Here is a 27,644-nt window from a genome sequence, read left to right as displayed (position 1 = left end):
AGATGATCTAACAGGTGTTCATAACAACTATATAAGAGGATTTATTTATGACTAGCCACAGCCGCAGCACTGTAAATCAACTCCAGCAGCTGCACACCACTGAAACCAAGTCCCTGATGGAGAAACAGTGCAAGAACCCAAAAGAACACAATTCACTCCAGAATCTTAATCATCAAATAACATGTTTTTTTCGAGCAATTACACCACAGTGCAGAAATCAAAATAACTTTCAATTACATGAAGCTGAGCCACCTACTAAGTTTGCCCAAGCCCAGGCACTGGCAGAGCCCAGAGATCCATATGAAGCAGAACAGTTATTTTTGGACTCAGTATCAAAGAGGTGCCTTTCTTGTTTTCTGATAACCACTTTGGTGCTGTTCTAGCATAGCACTGACACACACAATGTAAGAGCAAGAGGAAAAGAATGGGAGTGCACTTTGCCTTTACCACAGTGTAGTCTTTCCTAGCTGTGTCAAATCCAAATGTCTGTAGGGCTGCACTCCAAACTGTATCAGTGAAATTATATGGACCGCCAAAATCAACCCCCAATCACACCGAAACACTGCTGTCTCATAGAAAAGCTTATGAGGTTTTTAAACTCAAATGATCCTGCTGCTTTTCTTTAGGGGATATCTGCAAACATATAGAAAGACAGAAGAGGGAGGAATTACTGGTACCAAGTGGGATGGGTTCCTGGTTTTTTGACAGTATTGAAAAAAATGTCTAAAGAAATAACTGAACTGCTGTCTCTTTCTTCTTTTCTACCTCCTTCACAACTGATGTTTCAGAGTCATTCACTTTTCAAACTGGATTCAGTAAGAGCTGGCATGCTGTGCACTGCTGCAGAGAGCAATTAGATGCCTAAAAGTCCTCACATAAATATACAAAAACCAAAATGAAAATTATATGAGATTATAGATACTACAGAATCAAACTATTCCATGTGTTAAACACCATCTGCAAAGAGATGGAAGTGCTCCACTGCAGCAAGGTATGCTGTTATATACAAGCAATTTCCTGGACACCTTTTAGGAGATCAGAGGGTCTGCAGTGACCCAGGGCAGAGTCAGCTGCCCCTTGTGAACCTGCAGCTGAGGTCTGCCAGGGTCTCCAAGAGTGGCAGCTGTCACAACTGGGAAGCCTCAGACAGGTACAGATTTCTCAGCCTGGAACTCCCCCCAGCAGCTGTGTTACAGAAGGAAAAGAGCTGATGCTGCCTCTCAAAAGGGTCCTGCCTTCCCCGCACCTCCCTTGCTTGCTATGTTACAGATGCTGGGCTTAGGGTGCTGCTGTGAGCCTAAGCTGGTGGGTGTCCCATGGTCCAAGGCACGGCTGAAGCTCTGCAGGGTGGCTGGAAGGACCCTCATCCTCCTACCATTTGCTGTGCCTGGCAGTCACAGCTGCCTTTTACCACCTCCTGACACATGTCCAGAGCCCACCAGTGTTTTTACAGAATGGGAAGGTGTCCAGGACCCAAGTGTGCCAACAGCTCTTGCTCTTTCCTGAACATGAGGTGAGACTTGTCAGCTGGTTTTGCAAGGCTTAGTCTAAAAACTTCCCATCAAGGAGAAAAAACAGGTTTGGGTTGAGCCAGAGGGGTATATGAAGGTGTGGATGGCAACTGACAACTCATGTGCTCCATAAAATGGTGCTAAGGGCACCATCATCTTCTCTGAAAGCCATGACTGGGAAGGTGGCAGAGGAGGAGGGAAGTCACCAGGAGCAGGATGAGAGTAGGCCAAGACCTGGAGAGTACTGGAAAAGCAGTGGTGGAAGCCCAAAAACACTCAGTTTTGCCCTCTCTCCTATGCATGTATGATAGAAAAAAGAAGTTTAGAATAATACTACCTGTAAAGATCATAAAATCATAAAATGTTTTTTGTTGGAAGGGACCTTAAAGACCACCTAGTTCTAATCCCTCTGCTAAGGGCAGGGATGTCCCTACACTAACTACTCTAGGCTGCTCAGGGCCCCATCCAATCTGTCCATTAACACTTCCAGGCATGGGGCATCCACAGCCTCTCTGGGCATTATGAAACTTGGTCTGTGGCAATATAAATGTATATGCACCACAATGTACACAATTTGAGTGAATCAGGATTTGTGGCACTACAGTGACAGCAGGGGCTCAAGAGTTACCAGCCATTGAAGAGTAGTTCACCTTGCACCTTTTGAGGCAAAATCAGTTACCTGAGGGACAGGAAATGCAGTGGCATTCACAATCTCTTGCTCTTCCAATAGTTCACTGGACTGTTCTATATAAAAGTACAAGTGTACCAGCTGATAAAGACAGCAGAATTATTGCTTTTATCACAAAGGGTCATGCACAAAGGCTCCTATCAGCAATTAAACCACATGTGTAAACATAGCAAAGCATGGCTTCTGCACAAGGAAACACTTAATGTAAGTGTTAAACAAGGGTAAATTTTATGTCAAAACAAACAGAAATATGTGGAAAGGGAGAACAATAAAACTGTCAGAAAAAGAAGGGAACAGAGTCCAATCCTTTCTTACTTGTTTCAGGGCACACATGGAAAGTCAGATGAGGGCTTGGGACAATTTAACTTACCTGCATATTGCTTACCAGAAATCATGTTAGGGCATTTAATTCCTAAGTTCAAATTAATTCAAGCATGTAGAATATGGTATGCAAAACCAGGCAGTTCAGTAATTGCATATTAAAAAAAAAAATTAACACTACTTTTGGCAATGGACTATTGCAAAGCAAAGTGTGCAAAAGGATTTCATCCTGTCACCATTTATCAGTAATTAGCCCAAAGGCTCAGATAAAGGGAATTTAGAGACCTTGGGTTTTTGTATCCTAATATGTGTCTGTATATTTCTTTGCTGATGTACACCTGCAGTGGATGACAAGAACTTAAGTACATGTTGTGTTTAAAACACAGAGGAAGTAAAAGCAAATGCTTTCCTCAAATTTAAATATATTGCTTTGGAAATGTTGCAAAATGTTGCAAAATGTCACCTTGTTCCTGAGTTAGTAGAAAAGATCATCAGGAAAGCTCAATTTATCTTTTCTGCGTAATTCATTATTTCTTATACTGTATCATGTCCCAGTTCTAAAACCACTTTCATTATTTCCGCTATCCTTTCATGTACTACTCTATTTACATCTTCCATTATTTTGTCTCTAGCCTCAGACCCATTTTTATTTCTGCTATTTTTCTTTAGAAATTAATTATTAGAATTAAAGCAGGGTATGAAGGGAAAAAATACATTATCCTTTTCTACAACACCATAAAATGTCAAAGAAAAATAAGCAGAAATATTATGTTATTTTTACTGTCATGCATCAAGCCTATGTTTATATTCTGCCATCAACAGTAACCAAACAATTTCTCCTCACACCCTGTTCTTTCAAAATGGTTTATATTGGAGTAACCAATTTTGAGTTTAGTTGTTAAAAAAAATATAAAGAAACCCCTTACTCTTTGCTAAGGAGAATATGTGTGTTTCTGTAGAAACAACCAGGCAGGAAAGCAAAGGTAAACTATCAATCTCTCACTATGCAGAAACTTTCTTACCTGTTTGTCCTTGCTCTTGCTGAAAAATTCTTCAATTCAGAGTTGCCAGCACTAGTCTTATAGCTTGTAGTAGGCCACAATAATTTTGTAGTCTTTTCGAGGTTCAATACCTTCAATATGATTAAAGCTAATAAAATTATACCCCAATGTCTCTTTATGGTAACATATGTGAGTTGGTAGTTGTAATTGTTTTTCCTGTTTCTAAATGTTCTGCTGCATTTCAAACCTTGCTAATTTAAGTAAATAACCCTCACCCCCCACTCCTTCAACGACACCTTGATGCAATTGCTGACCATCTTAGCAAAACCCACCTCGGCAGTCCTGCAGTACTATGCTTTAGCCTTGCTCTTGTGTCCCGAGCTGTGCATGATGGTATGTTCCAAGTGTGCCCAGGTTTGAATACTTGCTGAAGCCAGGTGGCTCTCAGTGTGCAGCTCCCGACTGATTAGCCTGCCCACAGAGGTAAGAGCTGCTGCTACCTGATACAAGCAAATCACTCCAAAGAGAATTTTAGATTTGGCATCAACACTTAATATGCCTCTACAAATGATTAAAAAATGGAAGAACTGAGTATAAATGATAGCTAACCAAACTAAGAAACTATTGTTAACCACTGCTACTGGTTGAATTATGACTGAGTGCAACTTTCACCGTTAATGTAAGACAGGCACACATGCTTATGTTTAGATTCCTCAAGAGCTGAGCTTTAATACATGCAGAAATATATATGGCTATTTAAATACTAACCCTTAAATAATCTTTATCTCCAGATTACTACTTTGGGAAGGCAGCATGAACTTTCAAATCACAATATCATGCTGGCCTGACAGAGTCACAAGAGGCAACACTGCTTTACCAGGGACTAAGATCCATAATGCTGCCAAAGGGTAGCCCATGTCAAGAACATGGACCACGGCCCTCTATTACTTTCTCAAGTGGGTACAAATGATACCATGAGCCTAAAAAAAAGCAGTGTAAAGAGCTGTCCCTGACGAATACTCATGAGCAGGTGCAAAGCTGTGGGTAGGAGTCAGAGACGGAGGCAGCAAAGGGAGCCTTTGGCTGGGCTCTGCTACAGCCACCTGACCAAGGGGAGCCCATGGACCACACCTTCCTGCTCCAGCACGGGAGGCCTTGTGCCCGAGGGTGGTGGCCTGCAGGGGAACTCAGCCACCCCAGCAGCTGTTGGGAAAGTAGCTTGGAGGGCTGTGGCAATCCAGGAGACTCCTGGAATGCGTGGAGGACACCTTCCTGGGGCAGGTGACAGCCAGAGGGAATGTGGTACGGGATCTGTTGGTCACCAGTGCAAGTGAGCTAACTGGACACCAGGACTGGAGGCAGCCTGGGCTGCAGGGATCACGTGCTGGTGGAGTGTGCAGCCCTCAAGGATAGGGCTTGGCTAAGGAGTAAAAGTTCAGCTCCTGAACTTTAGGAAAGCAGACTTCCAGTCCTTTGGGAACCTAGTCAGTGGGATCCCCTGACAGACTGCCCTTAGGAGCAAGGGAGTAGAAAAGAGCTGGCAGATCTTTAAGGAACTCTTGCACACAGCATGAGAGCTGGCAATCCTCAGGAGCAAGAAATCAGCCAAGGAGGGCAAGAGAGCGGCATGGCTCAGTAGGAATTTGCTGGTCAAAGTTAAGGGAAACAAACCAGGACAGGTGACCTAGGAAGAGTTTAGAGATGAAGCACAGCTGTGTAGGGAGGCCATGAGAAAGGCCAAGGCAACAAAAGTGGAATTGAACCTGGCAAGCGACACAAAGAATAATGGGAAGGGCTTCTACAGGTACAGTAACCAGAAAGAGAAGGTCTAATAAACAGCCCTGGAAAACTGGAGAACTGGTAACAACAGAAATAGAGAAGGCCGAAGTACTTACCAACTGTTGCCTTGGTTTTCAGTGGGAAACTCTTCCCACACCTCTTGACTGGATGGATAAGAGGATGAAGACTGGGAGAGCCAGGTCCTTTCCACTGAAGAGACGGTGAGGTTTGTGACCACCTGAGGAACCTGAATGTACCCAAGGAGATGCATCCCAGAGTCCTGAGGGAATTGGCTGATGTAGTTGCATGGCTACAGGAAGAGCAGGTCCTGTCTGACCAAGCAGTGGCTTTCCATGATGGGTTGACTGCATCAGTAGGTAAGGGAGGGATTACAGATAGCATTTTTCTGGACTTCAGTAAAGCCCTTGACACAGTACCCCACAATATTCTCTCCAAATTGGAGAGAGGGATTTGATGGGTGAACTGTTAGGTGGATTAGGAATTGGTTGGAAGGTTGCATCCAGAGGGTCATGGTCAATAGCTCAGTTCCAATGGACATCAGAGACAGGTGGTGTCCCTCAAGGTCTGCACTGAGACCAGTGCGGTTCAGTATCTTCATTAATGACATAGACAGAAGGATGAAGCAATTTTGCAGATGACACTAAGCTGAATTCACTTAATACCATCCAGAGGCATATGGACAAGCCCTAAGGGAGGGCCCATGGGAATTGCATGAGGTTTAACAAGGTCATGTGCAAGGTGCTGCCCGTGGGTCAGAGCAGGCCCAGTACCAGCACAGGCTGGGCACGAACAGATCCCAGCAGCCCTGCCCAGAAGGGCTGGAGGGTGCTGGTGGCTGAGAGGCTGGACATGCCCCAGCCACGGGCACTGCCAGCCCAGAGAGCCACACGTGTCCTGGGCTGCATCCAGAGCAGGGTGGGCAGCAGGGCAGGGAGGGGATTCTGCCCCTCTGCTCTGCTTTGCTGAGACCCCACCTGCAGGGCTGCATCCACTCTGGGGGCACAGCACAGCAAGGACAGGGACCTGCTGGAGGGAGTCCAGAGGAGGCCACAGAGATGGTCAGAGGGATGAAGCAGAGGGAAAAGGCTGAGATATTTGGGATTGTCCAGTCTGGAAAAGAGAAGGCAAGACTATTCATTTACAATGGCATGTAGACACAGGACAAGGGGGAATGGGTTTAAACTGAAAGAGAGTAGGTTTACATCAGATATTAGGAAGGAAATCTTTATTGTGAGTGTTGTGAAACACAGGTTGCCCAGCATAATTGTGGATGCCCCACCCCTGCAAGTGCTCAAAGCCATGTTCAACAGGACTCTGAACAACCAGGTCTAGTGAAATGTGTCCTATTCCATGGCAAGTGGGTTGGAACTAGATGATCTTCAGGGTGCCCCTCCAACCCAAACCACTCTATGATCAGCCAAAGACTGGTACTAAGAGTTATTGAACCACTTGAATGCTGAAAAATATAAATTACTACCAGAAACTCCACAACTATCCTTATTATACATATTTCTGGGCTTCACTGCTAAATGTATAAAGTACTCTAAGGAGGCAGAAAATACTCAGCAATGTGTGTAACTTACACAGCATTAATGTGCTTTTCTTTGATTTATACTGTGGTATGAGATGCAATTATTGTTTGTTTTCTCCTTTACAATCATGGCCAAAGCTTTTACAGTTCAGTCTTTGCTCAGGAAGCATGTTTCTGTACCTTTTCCTCACAATTTTCTCACTGGGTCTTTAATATTAAAGATTATCTACAGACCAATCTGCAGTTCCCCTGAGACAAAAGTAATTTCTACAATTAATTTTTTATCTGTTTGAATAACTTTTACATCATTGTTGAAAACTAATTCAATAGCAAACTTACCGCAGGATTAGGGCTTCAGAAAAAAATGTGAATGTTGATTAAGAACATGTACATTTCCCTTGAGGGTGTAAGATTCTTGTTTGGTTTTGGGTGCTAGAGCAAACTCTAGAACCACATTTCTCACAGAAGCACAAGATAACTGCCTTAAAAACCTAACCTCTCTTTAGCATTTGGAGCGTCTTTTTATTTCTACTAAATTTTAACAAAAAATTCAGAAGAATGTAGTGTGAAGCAAGGCAACACTTTTAACAGAGCAGCATTTTGTATAATTCTAAACCAGAACAGCACTAGTTGGGCATCTAAGGACCATGTAAAGGTCCTGGTGACAGAGAAAGGTTACACTTATTCAAGTATCTTCCCTGTAGCAGAGCCAAGACTTACTAGGAAAAAACATTTCGGGAAGTAAGAAGAACTGATAAGAAATGAAAATGCTCAGCATCTTCCATCCTGCCATGCAACCAGAATGTGAAGGGAAGGTCAAAATCGGTGACCTGACAAAATCACTGAGCTGTATCAAGAAAAGTGGGTACACCAACTGGTGCAAGGCGATTGGTCTTCCCCAGCTTAGTTCAGTTGATATGGCTATGAATTTCTCTTTGTGTCAAGCCCTGGTTTATACAAAGTTGGGAAATGTTTTAGTCTAGTTTAAGAAAGAAATTTGAAATAAAGCTGAACTATTCATTAAGCTAGATGACAGTATTTGCAACAACAGTCTAACAATCAGTATTTCATTTAATACACATTTGAACAATTCAACCAGTATTTTATGAGCAGGCTAATTTGAAAATAGGCAGCTGTTGGCTTTGTTTATTAACAAAAGTGTAACTGCATAGCAGACAATTTCATAGGAGTACAAACACTGGCTACTTTTGCAAGAACAATTTGCTGTATGTGTACAGGGTCCACCTTGTTTGTATTTACTTCAGGTAACCAGGTATAAACAATACCAGCATGTCTGTTAACAATTTTTTACCAAAACAAGAAAGAAGGAGCCTCTGTTCATAGGCACTACTTTATTAGCATCTTAACAAAATATTTGAGAAAATGACAGTAGGTAGGAACAATGTTCTCAGTAGAGTTCAGGTTAACAAGCATTTCTAGAAAACCATTTTGCTGTAAACCATTGTACTTACTGTTTTTTTACACGCCAAAATTCTCTCTGAACCACATACTCATTGTGTATGTTGCTGGAACCCACCTGCCATTTGAACTCAGTTTTCAAGCAGTGTGATTTCCATTGAACTTTATTACCTAGTACTTGTCCACTATGGGGGGGAGTGGAAGCTGATGGGGAAGGAAGGTAGTGGGGGAAGGGAAGAGAGAGGGAAGGACTAGTGTAGAACAAATGGGAAATACATTTAAAAGCGCAGATAACTGACAGTAAAATATATGTTCTTTGGTTAGCAAGCAGAAAAAAAGGAAAGGACTTGCATACATGATAGATACGCACTAGCATTCTAAAGCAGAAGACAAGAATGTCAAGAGTGTATTCTTTCCCCACTGCCAGATGGAAGGGCTATTATTATAAATGAAAGGCAGCAGTAGTGGATGCCAGGCACTTTTGTTGTGTGCCAGATTCTGAAGTCCAGATGTAAGCAGGTTACCCCTGGGACAGGACAGGCTTCAGCTCCCGCAGCAGAACAGAACCAATCACAGTTTTCTCAGTGTTTATGATGAGCTGTGCTGTAGAGCTCTCCTTCAGCTCCACTGTGACTAGCATCAGTGACCCACTGTGCACAGTCTTAGCTGCAAACCTGGAGGGAAAAGGAAAAAAAGAGAAAAGAGAAAAATCACTGAGGATCTTAAGGTCAAAGACTGCTAATGTTTCTTTCTGCAAGAGTCAAATTAGCTCAAATATAATAAAATACTTCTAAATTCACAAATGCATTTCAGGGGATAAACCATAAAACCTCCCATAAATTCCTCAAACATAATTTATGTAAATATTTTTGCATTTTATAAGGGCAAAGAAGTATCATGCAAAATTTTGTATTTAGGAGTACAAACAAAATCTTATTTAAATAATTTTTAATGTAAATATTGATTCTTCAGTTTATCTACCATATTCATACACACTGACAACCTGACTACAGCTGTATAGAATTTTCAAAGGGCTTTCATTAGTTGATGCCCCAAAGACAATACAACTATGTTAAATGTAGAACATATATAAAAAGCCAAACTATTGTACTTACTAAAATATGTCTCCTCCTGTAATCCCAGAAATTAATTAAAACTAAAACCAGTCAAAATTATAAACATGAAACAATCACTTTGAAATGACAGTAGCAGCAAGATAGAGTTATTCTGTGAATTTATCTCCAGAACCATAAAAATGTGGCCAATATTTTTAAACATTTTATAATTATTAAAAATCCTACAAAGGAAATAAAAAACTACTAACCAATCAGACAGACAAAAGTTAGGACTAATGCACCATTACTAAATTCCAAGACATGAAGAACCCACTAATTACATGGAATTAAAAGCAAAACTAGCCTTTTAAGCACCACAATTGACTGAAAAGCCATTTTAGGCACAATGAACTTCTGTCAATCCTGTTAATTCATTCTGTGTGCAGAGCCAGGCCCAAGAGACAGGAAGCAAGGATGGCAACAGCGTCCATCTTTCCATCTTCCACAAGGAGCACAACATGCTCTCCCCCCTTCTTGGTTACTTCTCAACAACAAAGTTGCTGCACATGGGCTTTTGAAAACACTAACAAGTGTACAGCAGGTCTGTGACCCCGTCTGACCCCACTTTACAGGGCCAATCTCCCCTCCTCTTTCTGAATGACACGTGTCTGAATCAGAGCCATCTGCCTCAATTTGCGCAACATCTTCAGTCACAATAGGACCCAGTTAGCCCTGACAACAGCTCACAATACAGAAAAATCAAACTGCTGCGCTGACAGCACGCTATGGGCTATTCAAGAGCAAACCAACTGGTCAGTGTCTCCTGTCTGACAATCAGCATGGGCCTTGCAAAGCGCCTACCCAGGCCCTTGGGGATCTGTTTAATTACCATCTACATAAAGGAGGGAGTTTATCAGGAGATACTCAAAAAACTTCACTCCAGACTTAATTAAAATATTAGCCACTTAAGCAGGAAGCAGATTCTTTTTAAACGAGAAGTAATTTCTGTCTTTTTTTTTTCTTTTTAAACTAAGCATATCAAAATCTCATAACACATTATACTAATTAAGGAAACACGGGGCACTTTTCTAATGTCACCCATCATAGGTCAATCTATTTCTTTTGTCTGGATTACAGATAGATTCAAAGACCTCTCTTTTTAATAGAAGGTTATAAAACAATATTACTAGTACAAAAATTACCTACTTAGCTAGTTATATCAATGATTTCATCTATTTATGCTGCAAGATAGAAGATGACTATTTCTCTTGTTGACTTCCACAGGGGATAATTATAGAAACAATAGTCTTATTAGTCACTTTATTTACTTAACAGTTGTGCCTTGGGACAACACAGAAGCAGATTATCTCTGAGTATGCACATAAACAGGTTGCTAGTTGGCACTCCTGCTGTGCTTCATAGCCCCGAGGCTTGATTTTACCCTCTTTTATCAAAAGCTCAAAGTGATACAAAGTCAGCGTTCTGGCAAAGCCAAGGTGGTCCAAAGCATGAGAGATGAGTTTTGTGCTGATATTTTACATGTGAATTTGCAAAATCACTTAGGGGATCAATAGTACTTTTCCATAGCCCTGAAAAAACCACATAAAATCAATAAAATGTGAGTTTGCATGTGGTTTGCAAGATGCAAAGGGCCTGATACTCAGGTAATTTTAATTAAAATTACTCAGGTAATTTTACACAAAGCGTTAATATGCATAACTAGCAGCAGCTAATCAGCTTCTATCCATGGTCATCAATATGGCGCCTGGAATTGCTCGGTGAAGGAAGAATTGGACCGCAAGAGGAAGACTTATTTCACCATTAAAAATGCACATATAGAAGAGAACCACTCAGTGGGTTTACTGCTGCTTTTGAACTTTGGAAACCAAAATTTGCTCCCTAGAATAGGGAATATAATCTAGTTTCTAAGGAGAGTTATAAATACACTTGTATAATGTGTGAAACTGAATACAGTTATAACAGGATGGAGCAGTTGGCACTGGCAGTAAAACTGGTTTGTCAGTTATTTAGATGTTTTAAATACACTGTAATTGAAGAATTTAGTTAATAGCTGTTGTTTCAACTAAATACATGCTACTGCATTTATATACTAACTCTTACCATAAACCCTCAAGAATTTTCCAAAAGGTGTGTTGTTCTCAACTAAACACCTAGTGAAGCCTAGAAAGGCATGAAAAAAATCTCTCAGCAGCAAAAAATTAATCACTAATAACATATGTTCATGCTTAGTGAGAAACTTTCATTTTCTCCATGAGGTCAGTAATAATTTTTCACTTTTAGGTTAGAATTTGAATTAAAAACAAACAAAAATCCCCAAACGAAACCAAAAAAGACAATAAACCAACATGAAATTTGGCTTTAAGAAGCCTTGAAAACTGCACTGGGATACATTTAAATCTAGGATGCACATTGATTGATTGTAGGTCCAAAAGAATGAATTTGTCCTGTGGACAACTCTAAACATAGGACATGTATTATGAGCATGGTTCTGTTGCAACAAAGGATCCATCTGTAAATATAAAAAAAATCCCAAACAAACAACAAAAAAAAACCCCAAAACCAAAGCAAATGAGAATGCATCTGGAAAACAAATCCAAATATTTACTAATAGCTTCAAGATGGCTGTTTCTGCTATGATGCAGTATTTAATTCTGCGATAATATTGATTCTAAATCTGATTTTACATCATTAAAATATTCAGGAACATTTGCAACTGTTAGTATTTTTCCCATTTAAAAAAATCAAGACAGATTGGAACAAAAAAACCATGAGAAATATTTGCATATTCTGAACATTTACAATTTATTTTTTTAGAAAGAATGTTAAATATTCTGAGCATATGTGACGTGCAAAAAAGAGAAGGAGTTAATACATTATTTTTATATAAATGTAGTACCTATCAGTAGATAAGGAAATATACATTAAGAAACAAATTCAGCACCAATAAAGTACTATATATTTTTAGAAAATAACTCGGTCTTTCAGGAGTTAAAAATAAAGCATACAGTCTCTGTGACTTCCAATGAAAATAAAATTTGTTCATGATAACCATAGAGAAAAATTTGATATACAGTTGATATAAAGAGAAAACACAGAGTGTTAGATACTAAAATGTGACAGCGTTTGCCAAACACTGACTTTGCAATGATGACTAGTCTGAATACAGACGGGAGTAATTTTTTCCTTTTTTGTAGACAAAATATAGCTACTATAAGGAGATGCATTTTTTGCAGGAAAGGTTCTGAAAATTTCAGTGGCAGTGAATATACAGCAGCAGACTAACTCACTTAAAACCTGCTCGTTAAAATTCAACATTTGAGAAAGTAAATTTACACCTGAACACTATCAGATTATGAATAAGTGCAAATCGGGATATTTACAGCAGAGCCGGGTTCGTTACACATAATTCAACAGCATTAAAACACACTCTCTCCTGTCCAGTGCTTTTCTTCCTCTTTGACTTTTTTATTCAAGCTAAATTTTCTGATTTTTCTGTTCTACTGCTTACCACAAAGGGTGACAATGGCCCATGGAGGTTAAAACTTTTTTCCCTCCGCCCTTTCTTTAAATCTTGTACATGAAGCCTTCAATTACTGCCTGCTGAAGCAGACAGAATCCTATTAGTAAGGAAGACAATCAGAAGATGCAATGCCCTGCCCTAGCTGTAGAAAAATAATTAGTCCAAAGCTGACAAATGTGTAATCAAGTTATGCAATGAATATATTCAAAGGGGAAAATAATACTGCTGTGAATTAGTCTTCCATTTGTAAATATAAGAATGAATAACTACAAAGGAGCTTCCAGCATGTCAACTGGGCAACAAAGATCCTTACACTTATAGTTTCAGTACTCCGAATCTTTGTATTGCTCTGCTATGTACAGATTTCACCTTATAAATAGCAACTCATCTAAAAATTGGCTACTTGAATTTATTTGCATTAAAAAAAATTACTTGTATTCATTCTCTGAGTAAGTCTTAGAAGGTGAAAAGGAAGTATTTGGGTATTAGTTCTGATCTGGGGATAGAGAGAGCTTAATACTAAAATTGTAAAAACAAACATACCCACAAAAAGAAGGAACTTAATCTGATGATTTTAACATTGGCTACTACTAATAAAATTTGATTGCTATTTACCTTAAAAATCATATTATGATAATGTGACTTTCTTTTTCCTTGCATATTTAATGCAATTTTAACACTATCTCTGAACAAATCGTTCGAAATACCTAATTCAGGAAAATAATGTAATTATTTTCCAAAATTATCTATTTTTCCAGGGGGTAGAAAATAACAAAATTGTAAAATAAACTGCACTCAAATGTACATATTTTTACCATGTTTATTTGCATTGCCAAAATAGATTTTAAGTCTGTCCTCAGTTTCCAGTAAGCAGCTGCACTGTACCTCTAACAAAAATGCAGAAATGCAAGTGGGTAGTCTGAACTTACTGTCCAATACATAGCACTATTCCACATGTTCAAAAAGATGCTGCATGAACTTTTTATCGTCTTCCAAATTTATCATTAGTTTAAAAATATCAGCATTTTTATATGTGGGTATTTATATCTCCTCCCTTAAACTTCAATGAGCTAAGAGCTTGAATCAAAGTATTTGGTCCTCCCACCTTGAAAATTCTAATTCCAATACTCGATCTATTTTGTTTTTTCATATACTTCACTCTTTCTTTTTCTTTCCCTATAGAATTGAACATTTAATATGACACATGCTTGAGAATTATACTCAGTCTATTTTTAAAACAGGCTATAAATTTTAATTTGCAGGAAAATTATTTAATTTCAAGAAAGTAGATTATTTTATAGAATGATATTAAAATATTAAATATTAAATACTCAGAGATCTTTACAATCAAAGACAGTCTTCTGCTCAGTTAGTTCCTAAAGTGTTAAGCATTTTCTGTTTAAATAACTGGCTCAAAGGGCTCCTGTTTGTTTTTCAAAGAAAATGCTGCACATATTTATCACTTTATACCATTCAGATACAAAAGCAGTGCTGTCCTCTAGTGGAGAGCAAATAAGCCAGGCTAGAACAATCTGTTTTGATCAAGAGCGTATCTAAAATGACTCACTCATATACTTTTGATGTTAAGACCAAATTTAATTTCCTAAAGTTATTTAAAAATCTTGCAATTTGCATATAAGCTCCTTAATACAATAATATATCTATGTGTTAAGGGCATTAAAATGATTCTGTGTGAAGGCATTCTCTTGATCAAGTATTTTACACCAGTTATTTAAAATCCTGATATGATATTACACATGAAAATAGTATTAGTATACTCAGGGCCCTTTTGTTAGAAGAGAGAAAATGTCAAGGTTTTGGAAAATTAGGATTTGATTAAGGATTTGATTAGGCTTGATTAAGGAATAATGGTAATAGGAAGAGTAATATGAGGAACTACAGAATGAGTACTTTCATATTTATAAAATTCAGTTTTGTTTTCCTCTAGTAATAAAAAAATTAACTTAAAAAGAGTTAATAAGCAGAAAGACTTCTAGTCCTGCCTGTTTAAAAAAATATAAATGGTTAGCCTAGCTGGCTTTTTTTTTCTTTTTAAAAATAAAGAATATAAAATAAAGAAATAAAATAAAGAAAACAAACCCAAACCTCCCAAAACAAAAAGCTGGAATTACTTCCATCATAAAGCAAGAAAACATTAAGAGTTTAAAAGTCCTGCTTAAAATAAAAGGTGAAATAATGGTGGACATGGATATACTACTATTCCATTTAAAATTCTGTCTCCTACAGGTAAAGACTACCACAAAAGCTGTTTTGCCTAGGTTATTTAGCTCTCTAATTAATTCCTACTTGAGAGATTAGGAAGAAAAATCAAAGTTGCATGCCTCTTACAAGTTTATTTACACAGCTACCCACTGAAGCCTTCTAGAAGAGTAGAACAGGAAGACTGAGCCCCACAGCTAAGGAACTAGAGAAGCAAAACAGTCTTAGGTAACTGCATCAAAGGAGGTACTTTGCAGGAGCAAAGGTTGGTTTCACTTCCTTGCAGCTCTCCAACAGGCTAACTGCTTAGTAAAAAACCTTAGAAAAGGCGTGCCTGCACACAGAACAGAAAAGGCCTTTAAAAAAGTCTTTGTGGATTTATAGACCTGTTAGTCAGCTACTGACAACATATACTCTGTTTCAAGTGAATAACTATAAAGAATTTATATTTCTCAGAAATTTATACATGGTGTTTATCCTCAATAGATGTGTATTTTTGTTTCCAGCAGACATGCTGGAAGTAGATGCAGTTGTTAGGTTGTTATATTAAGGTGATGGGATCTGATTACTAACTTTCTGCCTTAGAATTCTTCCAAATTTAGTGCAAACTGGAAGATGACATGCACAGAAAAATTTTCCAGGTGGACCCCATTAGATGGAGTTTGGTTCAGTACAAATGTACCTACACAAACATGCCATGGCATACCTTTTCTCCCCACATTAAGTGTTGCTGGATTAAAAAGATGTGGGGAGGATAACTGATTACTAACCACGACATTCTCTGATAATCAAAATTGTCTGTAAACAAAACCCTCTTTCCTTTGAGAATCAGTCTGCCAATATAGTATAAATGGGACATGACAGGTTGCAAAATGATAAAAAGGGGTGAATATAACCAGACTGTCAAGCTGATGCATGGGGTGAGAAATAAAAGCTAGTGAAACACAGTTTGGATTTCCGTATTTTCTGGATTTTGAACATTTTATGCAAGTTTCTACATTTGGTATTGTTGTTTTCATATTATTCAGAGTATGAATTCTCACCAATTGCAGTGTGTCTACTGTCATAATAAATGATTTACACAGCATGTTTCTGATTTTGCTAAAGGGTAGCAATACAAGCCTCCACAAGACAGGTGGATGGTATTTTACATCTTGTTCAATAATTGCTTATTCAAGGAATCAGATAGTGAAGGGTACACTAAGCAATGTCATACTCTCTACAGTGAGCTCTGAAGAAACTACCATATCTAAATGGTTCAGTAAAGTGTCCTTAAAAATGTAGGTTTCAGAACTGCACAGTCACTGCACGCACTGCAGTGCTTGAGCTAGGTTAGACCTGCCCCAGCAATGAGCAGAACTGCTGTTTCATGCTTCTTTGTTTAAAACTTAGCTTGCTTGCTGCTAATTCAGGTGTCTACTATGACACCACTAAGAGATGAGAATCCTCCCTCTGCAAGTCCTGGTCATGTCTAGGAAGAAGAGATGGCTGTTAGTATTGCCACATTTTGTGACTGTAATGGAGAAAGACATTAAAATCCCTATCTTAACATGTGAAATGGCTGTTCTGAACACTTTAGAGCTTCGTTGTTGAAAGAGATTTGATTTTCTCCAAACCCTCAGATTGTCCCATATGGGGTTGTTGAAATTATAGAATTGATCATGTGAAATCTGAGGACTGAAATTAATGCTGTTGTGTGTCTCAGAGGGTAAGACAATGGTTATAGCCATCCTGACGAACTGCAGAACAAAGATAGGTATATGACACCATGCTCACTTTCTGATACTGCTACTTCCTGCTTGCAAGTGAGGATTCCTTCCAGAATACAACAGCAGCAACAAACTAGTGCAATGGACCATTAAGTAAGGTAAGGTCGACTAAACCTCATTCTTCATTATCCACCCTACTAGCTTCAGAGTTTTATCTCACTGACTGATTGGGCACTGCACAGGTAGTCTTCAAGAATGAAAACAGTGGAAAAGATGATCTACCTTGCACCACTTTTAGAGCCACAGTCATTGAAATGAGTAATATTCTGTAGTATGATGCATCCTATTTAGGAAATGCTTTGGGAAGTAGAAGGTAGAAAGGTAGGTAGTTGAAGATGGCCTGATTCTCCATCCCATTGCACATTATACTCTGACGTCAATAGAAGCACACAAGAATAAAACAAAATTAGAGTGAAAAAGTAAATCCAACTTGTGATCTTTGCTTTGAACAGATTTTTCTGCCATATGCTGCTGCCAACACTTTAAAAGCTTTGCACCATATTTTTGTTGGTAGCATGAAAAAGCACCTTCTCTGTGTATTTCCATTACTTTTTTTCCTAAGCCAATTTAGCCTGAAACATCTCTCCTTCATGCACAGGGTCTTATGTAATAGTAGACAATATTTTGACAATTTCTAGAGGATTATGAGAGCATTCAAGTCTTTATAAGATTCAAGTCTGCAACTAGTCTTTTCATTCTATCACCACCTGTTATCTTTTGTTATAATCAAAGTGAACAGATGATGACTACCTATACTTGTAGGAGATGAAAATGAATAAAGGAGGAAGAGACCTGAGGAACTTTTAGAATATTCATCTGAGAAGAATAAGCAACACGTTGAAAGTAACACTAGCATGAAGGGCATTTCTGGGTAAATAAGGCTTGTGTCAGTTAAATAGAATAAGACTGAAAATCTTGAATAATGCCTTCATCTTATCATATTTTTAAATAGAGCAGCCAGGATTTCTTTGCTGCTGTTGTTGTTGTTGTTGTATCTAAAGCAATGAATGTTACTGCCCAAGTAGAGATTGGGAGCTCAAGTGATGTTCTACAGAAGAATCAACTTTGAGGGAATAAATGTCCTCCATTACGTACCCTCTTACCTTGAAAACAGAACAATTCCTAATATGTTTTCCCCACTGACAACAAACAGCAGACATACTTCAACTGAAAAGTACTTGTTCCCTAAAGATAGTTATTCAGAGTGATTTAATTCCCTGCAGGAACAAATACTTTTCTTTCAGTGTCTTTATCTTCAGATATTCAAATGGTGCCCTCACTTGTGGTCTGAACCAAAACACAAAAGCTTGGTGACTCAGCTGACTCTTTAAAATCACTTTATCAACATCAAGTAACAGTTCTTAGAACATTAAAAGAGCTGTGGATATTCCAACAATTATGCTAATCAGTCTTGTGAAAAAATGTTTTACGGAAAAAAAGAACTCTTCTTTCAGAAGTTTTAATATTTAAGAAAACACATTTCCAATTAAAGAAAATCTCTGTTTTGAAATGCATTTCACATTCTTTATTCTAGAAGAAGCCTTTTAAAATTGACAGAATGTTTCCACTTATTAGCAAAAGCAAGAAAGATCAATATATAAAATAGCTAAATCCTATTATGGACATGCAAATGCATTTCATGTTGTCCTACAAGGCCCTGTAATCCAAGCCCTTGAATAAACTCCACTGAAGATCACGTAACTACTCTAAAGAAAGCAAAATAGTACAGCAAATTTATTTTTCAAATAATAAATATTTACCTACACCTTTGTCTGCCGATATCTACGTCTGTATCTATACGCTACCAAGTTAAAAATTTTTGCAACTATCACTTCAAATAAAAACCAGTCAGAAAAGACAGTTTAAAGCAGAATCACCTATGTCACCTGGCATATTTGTTCTACATTCATTTAACAGCTAAATTATTACACTGTAATGAAATACACAAATTTAGTAGCCACATGGTAAAGAGAGAAAGGAAATGCATTTAAGAAAGTGTTGCTACATTACGATATGCTCAGATATATAGCTGATGTATTTGACATTTGTTTTCACTTATTTCATTTTTCTTTGGTGACTGTATGCTACTCTGTTGATATTTATTTCAAGTATTTACTTTTGAATCTTCATTATATTTGCTCTAAATGTTTTTACTTGGTGCAAAAATAAAATCCTAATAGGGTTATTAATTTAAGGACCAGTAATTGGATTCCACCAGCATGACAACATCTTCAGCATGAATGTGAATACATTTAGACTGAAAGAAACCATGAAACACACCTGTTCATGTCCATTAGATACTCTTGCACTTGTATTAAACTGTACAATTTCATTTTGAATGAGTATATTGCATTACCAGGCAATACAATTTTTTTGGCATTAGCCATCATTAAGCAGTAATACTCAAATTGGGGATGACCAACTAATAGGTTAATGTAATTTATGCTGCACAATCAGAATGCCAGTTAAAAAACAGTACTTATTTTTCTGTGTAAAAAGACTTCTTCCAAGAAGTCAGCTGAAGTAGTCCTCACAGAACAGCATGATGAACTAAAAGATTTTGGACGTAATTTTTTTTCTGCAATATCACTTGCAATAAAACAAGACAAATGACAATCTTATAAAAATTAGAAAATTCACTTTTAATGTTTTTTTATTTAATCTGTAAATGTTTAGACAAGATAAAAGGTGACTGTTTATTTTGTTATTCTGAAATTGTGTATCAAATAAAAGTCACAGTTCTTGTACCCATGAGACTTCTGACAGAAAAATTTGATTTTTGTTTCCTCTAATAACAGAGTTCACTTAATTCAAACATGTTTACCTTACATACATACATATATATATATATATATATGTATGTATAAATATATATGTATATATATATGTATATGTATGTATGTATGTATATATATATATATGTATGTATAAATAAACTATTTTGGTCATTTTTTTCAGCAATTTGGAAGGATTAATTATCTAATATCTATCTCAAATATTTATTCATGTGAATCTAGGATTTACTTTAATGATGAATCATTACTGTTTTAAAGATTAACAGGTTTATCACAGCATCAATTACGTAATGTTCCTGCTCAGTAAAATCTAGGTAGAATTATGACTACATAATATCTGTGAACTCCATTTACTTACGGTGAAGCAAACAAAGGACTGTTTTCTAAATGCTTATCAACTGCTGGGCATTTCTCAAAGGCCACTTAAATTGTTATAAACTGTATGTTTTGCTTGATGGATTATTCTATAATCTATTCTATAACTATTCTGGCAGACTGAAAACATTGTATTTTGAATCTAAGAAATCAAAGAAGATTTCAGGATGTTCTGAAGCACTCTGAATGCTTCAGCTTGTCCCAAACATGCCTTTAAGCACTGTCTCTGAAGAAGTGTACCCAACAGTAAGTGCATCTTCAATATATTTACTGTTGGTTATAGACTCTGTTGTGGAAAACTTCCCTTAAAAGAAACCAAAAGAGCAAAAGAAAACACCATCAAAGTAGAAACTTATCTACAGCCAGGAAATGTGTGGCTGAGCTAGGAGCTAGGCTATTATTTTAGGGAGCCTTTTTGAGACTCAGTCAACAAAACAATCCATGCCTATGTGATAAGTCTCATGTGATAGATAGGGTAAAGATGGAGAGCACCTGTAGCAGCAAACACTTCAGTCTCTCTTGATTGACACTCTCACCTAGTCTTTGAATTGATGTTGAGAACACAGGCTATACGGATCCCTCAGGGATGCAACAAATGAGGACTCTTTCATGGAGGATCAGGTGTCAAGAGTGACAATCATTTCAGTGCAATTGCACTAGCTGTGCCATGTTTTTATGGTGAAACAGAATTTTATCATTAACCGTATCAAATACATAGGAAAATCCAGCTGGGTTAATGTTAATACAATGCACTACAACTGCCCAGCAATGCAAAAGAGACTACATCCAACAATATCAGGTTATTAATCTTGTGTAGGCTACAGAATTCTCACCCTTTCAAACAGCCATCTCAGTCAGCAAAATTTCAAACAAAAGATTGTTGTTTTCTTTAAAGGAAGATACTTTACTTTTAGCAAAATTCGGGGGACTAGAGATAATTCAGAATTTAGTGAACAGTTTTAGTAGATGGTAAGGGAAATGTATTCGTTTTCTTATTTCAAGACCAGGTTAATCTGTGTGTTCCTGCCAGAAGTGAGAAGCCATACAGATTCACAGGACTAAATATTTTGAGTTAATCACATTAAAAGCTGTCATTAACTAACAATTGCATTAATTCCACTCACATTCTGTATCATAACATTTGGATGAAATGGATTAATCTACAAGTAAAAACTGGAAATTTGACAGGGCCAATGACTTCCTGGCAGGTAATTGTTTTAGTTTGCAGATATACATGTAGGAAAGCAAAAAACTAATATTGGAAAACAAGTTGCTCCTCACAGATGATAAAACTAGAGCAGGCTACTTACTATAGGAAACAGAAACAAAAGTTAAAAAATCCCCCAAAACCTTCTAGAAAGTACTGTGCTCTAAAAGGCTACCTCTTCCCTTTGAAACAAAAAAAGGGACGGACAATTTCCTCTAACTGTGTTCAGTAAAGTCTAGACACTTCTATATACACTCAATTAATGAGCTGCAGAATACTTAGTCTCAAGTTACTATATGCTTAGTATTATATATTTCAGTATAATTTGCTAGCTTCTTCCTTAGAGTATAGGTAATAAAATTTTCTCTAATATTATCAAATGTTGATGAATTTTGAACTAACAAATTAATATTAAAAGATAGTCATACTTTAAATAACAAACAATCTTACCTGTGTATGTTATCTTGACCAGAAGGAACTACACCCAGGTTAGCTGCTTTCACTACTCTCTCAATTATTACAAGTCTAGTAGAGTTCTGTGGAGCAACAGCTATTGTAGTAGATGTCTCATTCATTCCTGTCAGCATTCCTGAAACATTAAGTATTTAATTATGAATACAGTAAGATTTGCTCGCTTATTAAGCATTAAACCAAAATAGTAGACACCTAAACAAAAAACAAGGCATTAAAAGTTGGATAATTTATTGAGAAAACAATTTCATAAGAACTCACATAATTACCTTACTTTAATGTCTTACTTGCAATGACCTTCTATCAGAAACAAATTAGTAATAGCCGAACAATGACATCTGTGATACTAATGCAACTGTGAAACCAAGGCAGTTTTTTCCTCATAAAAAGCTTAATTTAAAAGAAGAATGCAAACGCAGAAATTAAATATTAAGTAAGACTGATTTGGAAAGGTGCAGCTTAAGTGAGAACATACACAAAGATCCTTTATAATCTTTCAATCATACATTTAATTATAATTCCATATCCAACTGCTAAAAATTATCATTAAATTCAGATAGTAGTAATTGGTTCAATTTAGTTATTTAAGAGAAAGTCAGCACATTAGAAACTGGTAAATTCAGTTAGCATCCAGCTCTCTAAAATATCAACATAAACTGTTTGAGTAAAATTATTTGAATATGACTACAAAATGGAACAGAAATTTAAAGATTACATCCAAACATATGATGAAGAAAAAGTACAGAAGGATATGACATTCAAGGACATTTTAACGAAACTCACGCTTTTCTATCAATATCCATTGTTTAGAAGAATGATTTGTAAGATGCTCATGTTGATTAAAACACAACAGTAACTACAACATAACACTGTGAGTGCCTTTTTACAGTATGTTCAGAAGCTGAAAATGCAGGCAAACAAAGGAGCACGGTACTTCAGGCAGAAATATGAAGCATCTGAAGGAACACTAACAATGAAAACAACGTAAAAGTCTCAAAAGGCCAATGTTTTAGGGCTGCACATACAGTTCTAACCTAGAGGAAATAGTAGTACCAAGATGCTTAATAAGAACAATTAAAAAAATAAATCCAGCATTTTAATGCCCCGGAATGTGCTGCTGTCACCGAATAAGAAATATGAAAGTAAAAATGGAACAGCTGATGAGTAAATAATAGGATTTTTGAAAGAGAACAAAAATCGGCATACAACTTTTATAACAATCAGATTTATCTTGAGTAGAACATTCTATTTCAAATTGTTTAACTATTAGGCAAAAGCTTTACAAACTACATACACAGACTAAGACTGCTTTTAAGCAGAGCACAGGGACTGACATAACACTGCTGAGAGATATGTGTACTTATTTAGGATTTAAACCTTCTCCATTAGGCTCTACTGAAGAGCAAATGCTGAATAAATGAATGCAACTATGTTTATGTTAAAAGCCTGTTTCCCGCAGCATGTAATTAAAGGAAATGTTGTACAAAGCCAGTACTTTTGTCAAGCTCCTGTAAATGGAAAGATGGATAGCACTCAGAAAAGTGAATGCATTGCTTCATATTTAACCTTAACACTCTTGTCATTAATGGTTTGTCTAACTTGTTCTATAAAAGACAGGGTACTGCTCCATTGAAGTAAAATTAAAAAAATCAACTAAACCATGCTTTTCAGAACAGAAGATTCATTATCGTCGACTAATGTATTGGCATAAAGCAAAGTAACATCCTATCAAGTAAGGCACACATTCAATCTGCTTTTTCACCCCCCTTTATTTTTAACTCATGCTGTTTTATTGTTATAGGCAATTTGTACCACTCAGCATGACAGTGTAAACTGAATCAAGATTAATTTACATGCAAAAGAACACTTAGGAGAGCAGCGTGGTAAGCAAATGTATTGTCTCGATTGCTGAGGTGGAAAAGAACCTGGAAATAAAAAAGGCTACTCTAATTAAGGAGCATCAAATATGATTGCTTGGGGTAGTCAATGGCCAGAAAATAGTAAATGTCCAACCATTTAAAGAATTAGCATCCTGCTTTTTAGGAAAACAAATTTTATATATACAATTTTAATAAAATTAGGTAAAATATATGTTTACTTAACCAAGATTGGGTTTTGGTGTTGGCTTGGTTTTTTTTAAATGTGATTCAGGTATACACTTTTAAAAAAAGTTGACAAAATTATTTAAAAACATGTCTCTTAAGAGAAAAAAAAATCCTGAAGTAGTTTTAATTGCCTATTTTAAAAATGCCATCATAAAAATTCTGATTAATATTCAGCTATAACAATCACATGACACATTTAATATTGCCTGAAACACAAGAATCCAAGAAAACTCTAGCCTGAGCACAAAGCAGGAACTAGTCTGGGTTAGCCACCTGATATGATGAAATAACTGTATGTATTTTAAATAACAGAAGAAGATTAAATTGGTAAAATTACAGTGATGGGTAACAAGGTATGCTAACCAGCAAGACTAGTCCTATTCTGAACTGAGGGAAAGAGAGTTTTGCTACCGAATTTCAAAAACAACAGACAAGTTGAAATCTGGATACAGAGCTCCCAACACTAAATGTTCCACTCATGCAGAATTCCTGCTATGGCAATTTGACTTTACATGGGGATGTGATGTAAAACAGGGTATAAAATTCTGAGTCCTGAAGGATCAGAAAAAATACTTGAGCAAAAAGGTAAAGAATGTTTAATATTTTAATCCATTTTAATCCATTCATTCCAAATTGTCAATCACAACAACTACTAACTCAGTTGCTTTTCCAGGGAACTACTCAACCAGAGGATTCTGAGCCCAGGAAGAAAGGAAAGGGGAGATGGTGCAGCAAAGCTAAGCATATAATGCACAGCATGTGGACAAAAACAGCTTTTGAGGTTCTGCTGCTACCACCAGATAACCTTCACAGACATGAATATTCAATAACCTGTCTGCTCCTCTCTCTTTATGCCATCAGGAAGAAAATGGACATATACAAATGTAACAGACAATGTAAAACAGCAGAGTGTAATTGAATAAAGATGTGTAGCAATGAATTGTCTTCTACATAGCAGTATAATACCAGCTATTTTCTCTGTAGCATTCATATTAGGTTACACATGCAATTTAGATGTAAAAATCCTTAAAACCCATACATATTTTCATTCTCTCCTTGCATTTCTAATATTCTCCTCAAACACTTCAGTATTTTTTACCTATCTGTTTTGGTAACGAATGAAACCATCTCCAGATACAGGACTTGAAACACATTCAAAACCAACTAAACAAAACAAACCAACCAACCAACCAAATTAAAAAAAAGGAGAAAAAAAGGAAAAAAAAAGGAAAAAGCATGACAAGTGAAAAACAAGTTATATAAATCAGATTCATTTGGAGAATACAGGCAAATTCAAGTTAAACACAAAATAGAATAGCATATACCAACTTCTAAATTGTCCTGCATTTATTATTGTAATTTGGATTTTTCATTTAGCAAGAACACAAAGTAATTCTTCCCATATGCTACCTGTTCCTAAAGCTTTGTAATAAATACGAATGCAAAATGTATAATTCAGACCTTTGTTACAAAGAATATTCTGATACAGCTGATATCCATAAGAAAAAAGATGGAATAGGAAAGGTTTCTAAACCTGTAGTAAATTTGCCAGCCTGCAAAGTCCTGCATCAAAGAATGAATTCAGGAAGACAGAGCAAGCGATACAGAAATGCCAAGAGACCTTCATGGATTTACAAATACTTCATATAAACAAATTTTCAAATAGCTTTATTCAGAGTAGCCTTTCTGCTCTATTAAACATAGCAAACAGCTGCCAGATTTATTCAGACAAATAATCAACAACCATAGAAGTAAAATGGCAGAAGAAAAAGGAATTTTGGCAACAACTCCACAGAGGACCACAGCTATTCTCCAAGTACACTTCTTCTATGTGTTCATGGTTCTGTATGGCCAGTCAGGAGGAAAAAAAGCCCTCAGTCACAGTAAAGCATACAAAAACTCTATCAGAATACCACAAAGCAAGCAAACATAAAAACAGGGAGGGAAGAAGCATAGTAACATGCCTTTTTTTCACAACAACCCCAGCTACAATTTTTAGAAGGGAACAGTTTAAAATAAATGTACCACAGCCTCGTTCAATCACTCACCTTGGTTTGCTGAGCAGGTATAAAGCAGAGAGGCAGGCTTTAGCCAGCAAAGGGTAAGAACAGCAAATAAGTATCAATTGGTTATGAAAACAAAGCACAATCCTTAACTTTTCACTGCAGTCATAAGCTTAACTGCAAATTATCTTGACAGTATTTAAACTACTTTCTTAATAATTCAATAACACAAAAGCAAGAAATGCTCAAAGGCAATAACTAATAATACATAACATTACTCGTTGGTGTTCTTGACTGCTTGATGGATATACTGAGTTTCTGAGCCTTACACAGCAATGAGACAGGATCCCATGGGCATATTCTCATCTCAGTGTGAAGAGACATACACATGTAAATCCCCATACATTGAAATATATGAGTAAACACTACTACATTTGAGTGCATCCAAAATGTAACCACTTATATTTTAAAATATCCAAGAATCATATCCAAATTAAGGACAGCAGTATTGACTATTCCATTTAACATATGGTTAGGTTAAACCTAAGCACAATTTTAGGTCAAACCTAAGCACAATATTTTGAATAAAATATTTAAGTCACTAAAAGCTCTTATGGGGGTTTGTGTCTGGATTAGTATAAAATACTTAAATTCTTTGAAAACACAGTATCAGTAGAATGCAGAAGTACAAAAAACAGTATTCCAACATGAGTAGTTTTTATATATGAAGTGTTTGAAAGTGAAAAGATTAAAACAATCTTCAAAGTAGCTAAGGAACATGTACATTAACAGTATGAAAATTAGTATTGGAATAAAGAACAGTAAAACCCGATGCAATACCAATGTATAAATGGTTCATTTCCTTGAGCTGGCATCACAAGTTTCTGTTTTACTGCTGGTAGGAAAGGCATTCACAGTTCATGATGGGAAGCCAAAAGGCTTTGAGCTGAAAGACTGTTTTAAGGTAAAGTGTGGGCTTTGATCCTTTAAAGACGGCATTATATCATAGCACATCCTTCTCAAGATACTTTTAAACTACTTGTCAGAGTGAATACTAACAGTCTCAACCACCTACAACTGGAAGCACTTTCTGTATGCTTGGAAATTGAAAGGCATGCAGCTCTCTTCCCAAGTAAATTTACTGAAGCTGCTGAAGTATTTCTCACCTTGCTCTTTCTTAAAATCTTTCTCTGACATAGTGACAGGCAGGAGCAGTTCTCCAACCGGGGGTTGAATGTTAACATTGAAGTGATCATCCTTTGTGCTAGAAAAGAGAAATTACAGAGAATCAACCAGGTGCTTCAACATTGATTAACAAATACACATATATCAGTTTCAAATTTTCTGTAAAATCATGAAAAAGTATAAAAACTACCTGTACGATTTCTAACTTATAAATTTGAAAGCTAACTTCTTACATTAGTAAAGCCGATCCATTTTTCTCCAGTACAAATGTGGTAGGCATAGTCTTGCATTTCTGAAAATATAACTTTTATTCAAATCAATGTTTATTTGCGACCTACAAAGCATCACACTCAATCTAAATGCTTGCAAAGGACAAATTATTGTGCATTTCACAAATCCTTTGAGAGAACTGTTATGCATTCTGTCATCAGCTACAGCTGTTCTAGAAATAGGAGTAAACATAGAAAACATATAATTTCAGACAAAAGGATGATATTGTCTGGAAAAAAAACCCACAAACAAGCCAAACAATAAATACATTAGTAAAGGAGAAATATTTTTGATAACTTCGGTTTTACAGTATTTGGTATATTTAAACAAAATCACAGAGCATACTGGTTAATGTAAAAGCACGCTGGAAAACTGCA

At 36.7% G+C, this 27,644-nt stretch overlaps 1 protein-coding gene across 1 annotated transcript in view; it reads right to left on the bottom strand.

Annotated features, from left to right (window-relative positions):
* Positions 1 to 8,189: 8,189 nt before the first annotated feature.
* Positions 8,190 to 27,644, bottom strand: part of AP3B1 (adaptor related protein complex 3 subunit beta 1) — a 153,782-nt gene continuing 134,327 nt past the window's right edge. The window contains exons 25-27 of the mRNA XM_063181494.1: positions 26,979 to 27,076; positions 21,684 to 21,822; positions 8,190 to 8,945 (exon numbers count right to left, since the gene is read on the bottom strand). Of these exons, the coding sequence (XP_063037564.1) occupies positions 8,792 to 8,945; positions 21,684 to 21,822; positions 26,979 to 27,076 (391 nt within the window). The 3' untranslated portion in view covers positions 8,190 to 8,791. The remainder of the gene's footprint in view (positions 8,946 to 21,683; positions 21,823 to 26,978; positions 27,077 to 27,644) is intronic.

The sequence above is a fragment of the Melospiza melodia genome, chromosome Z (assembly GCF_035770615.1).
Source record: "Melospiza melodia melodia isolate bMelMel2 chromosome Z, bMelMel2.pri, whole genome shotgun sequence".
NCBI classification, from domain to species: Eukaryota; Metazoa; Chordata; class Aves; order Passeriformes; family Passerellidae; genus Melospiza; species Melospiza melodia.
The sequence above is the reverse complement of the archived record's forward strand: the minus strand, read 5'-3'. Positions and strand labels throughout refer to the sequence as shown.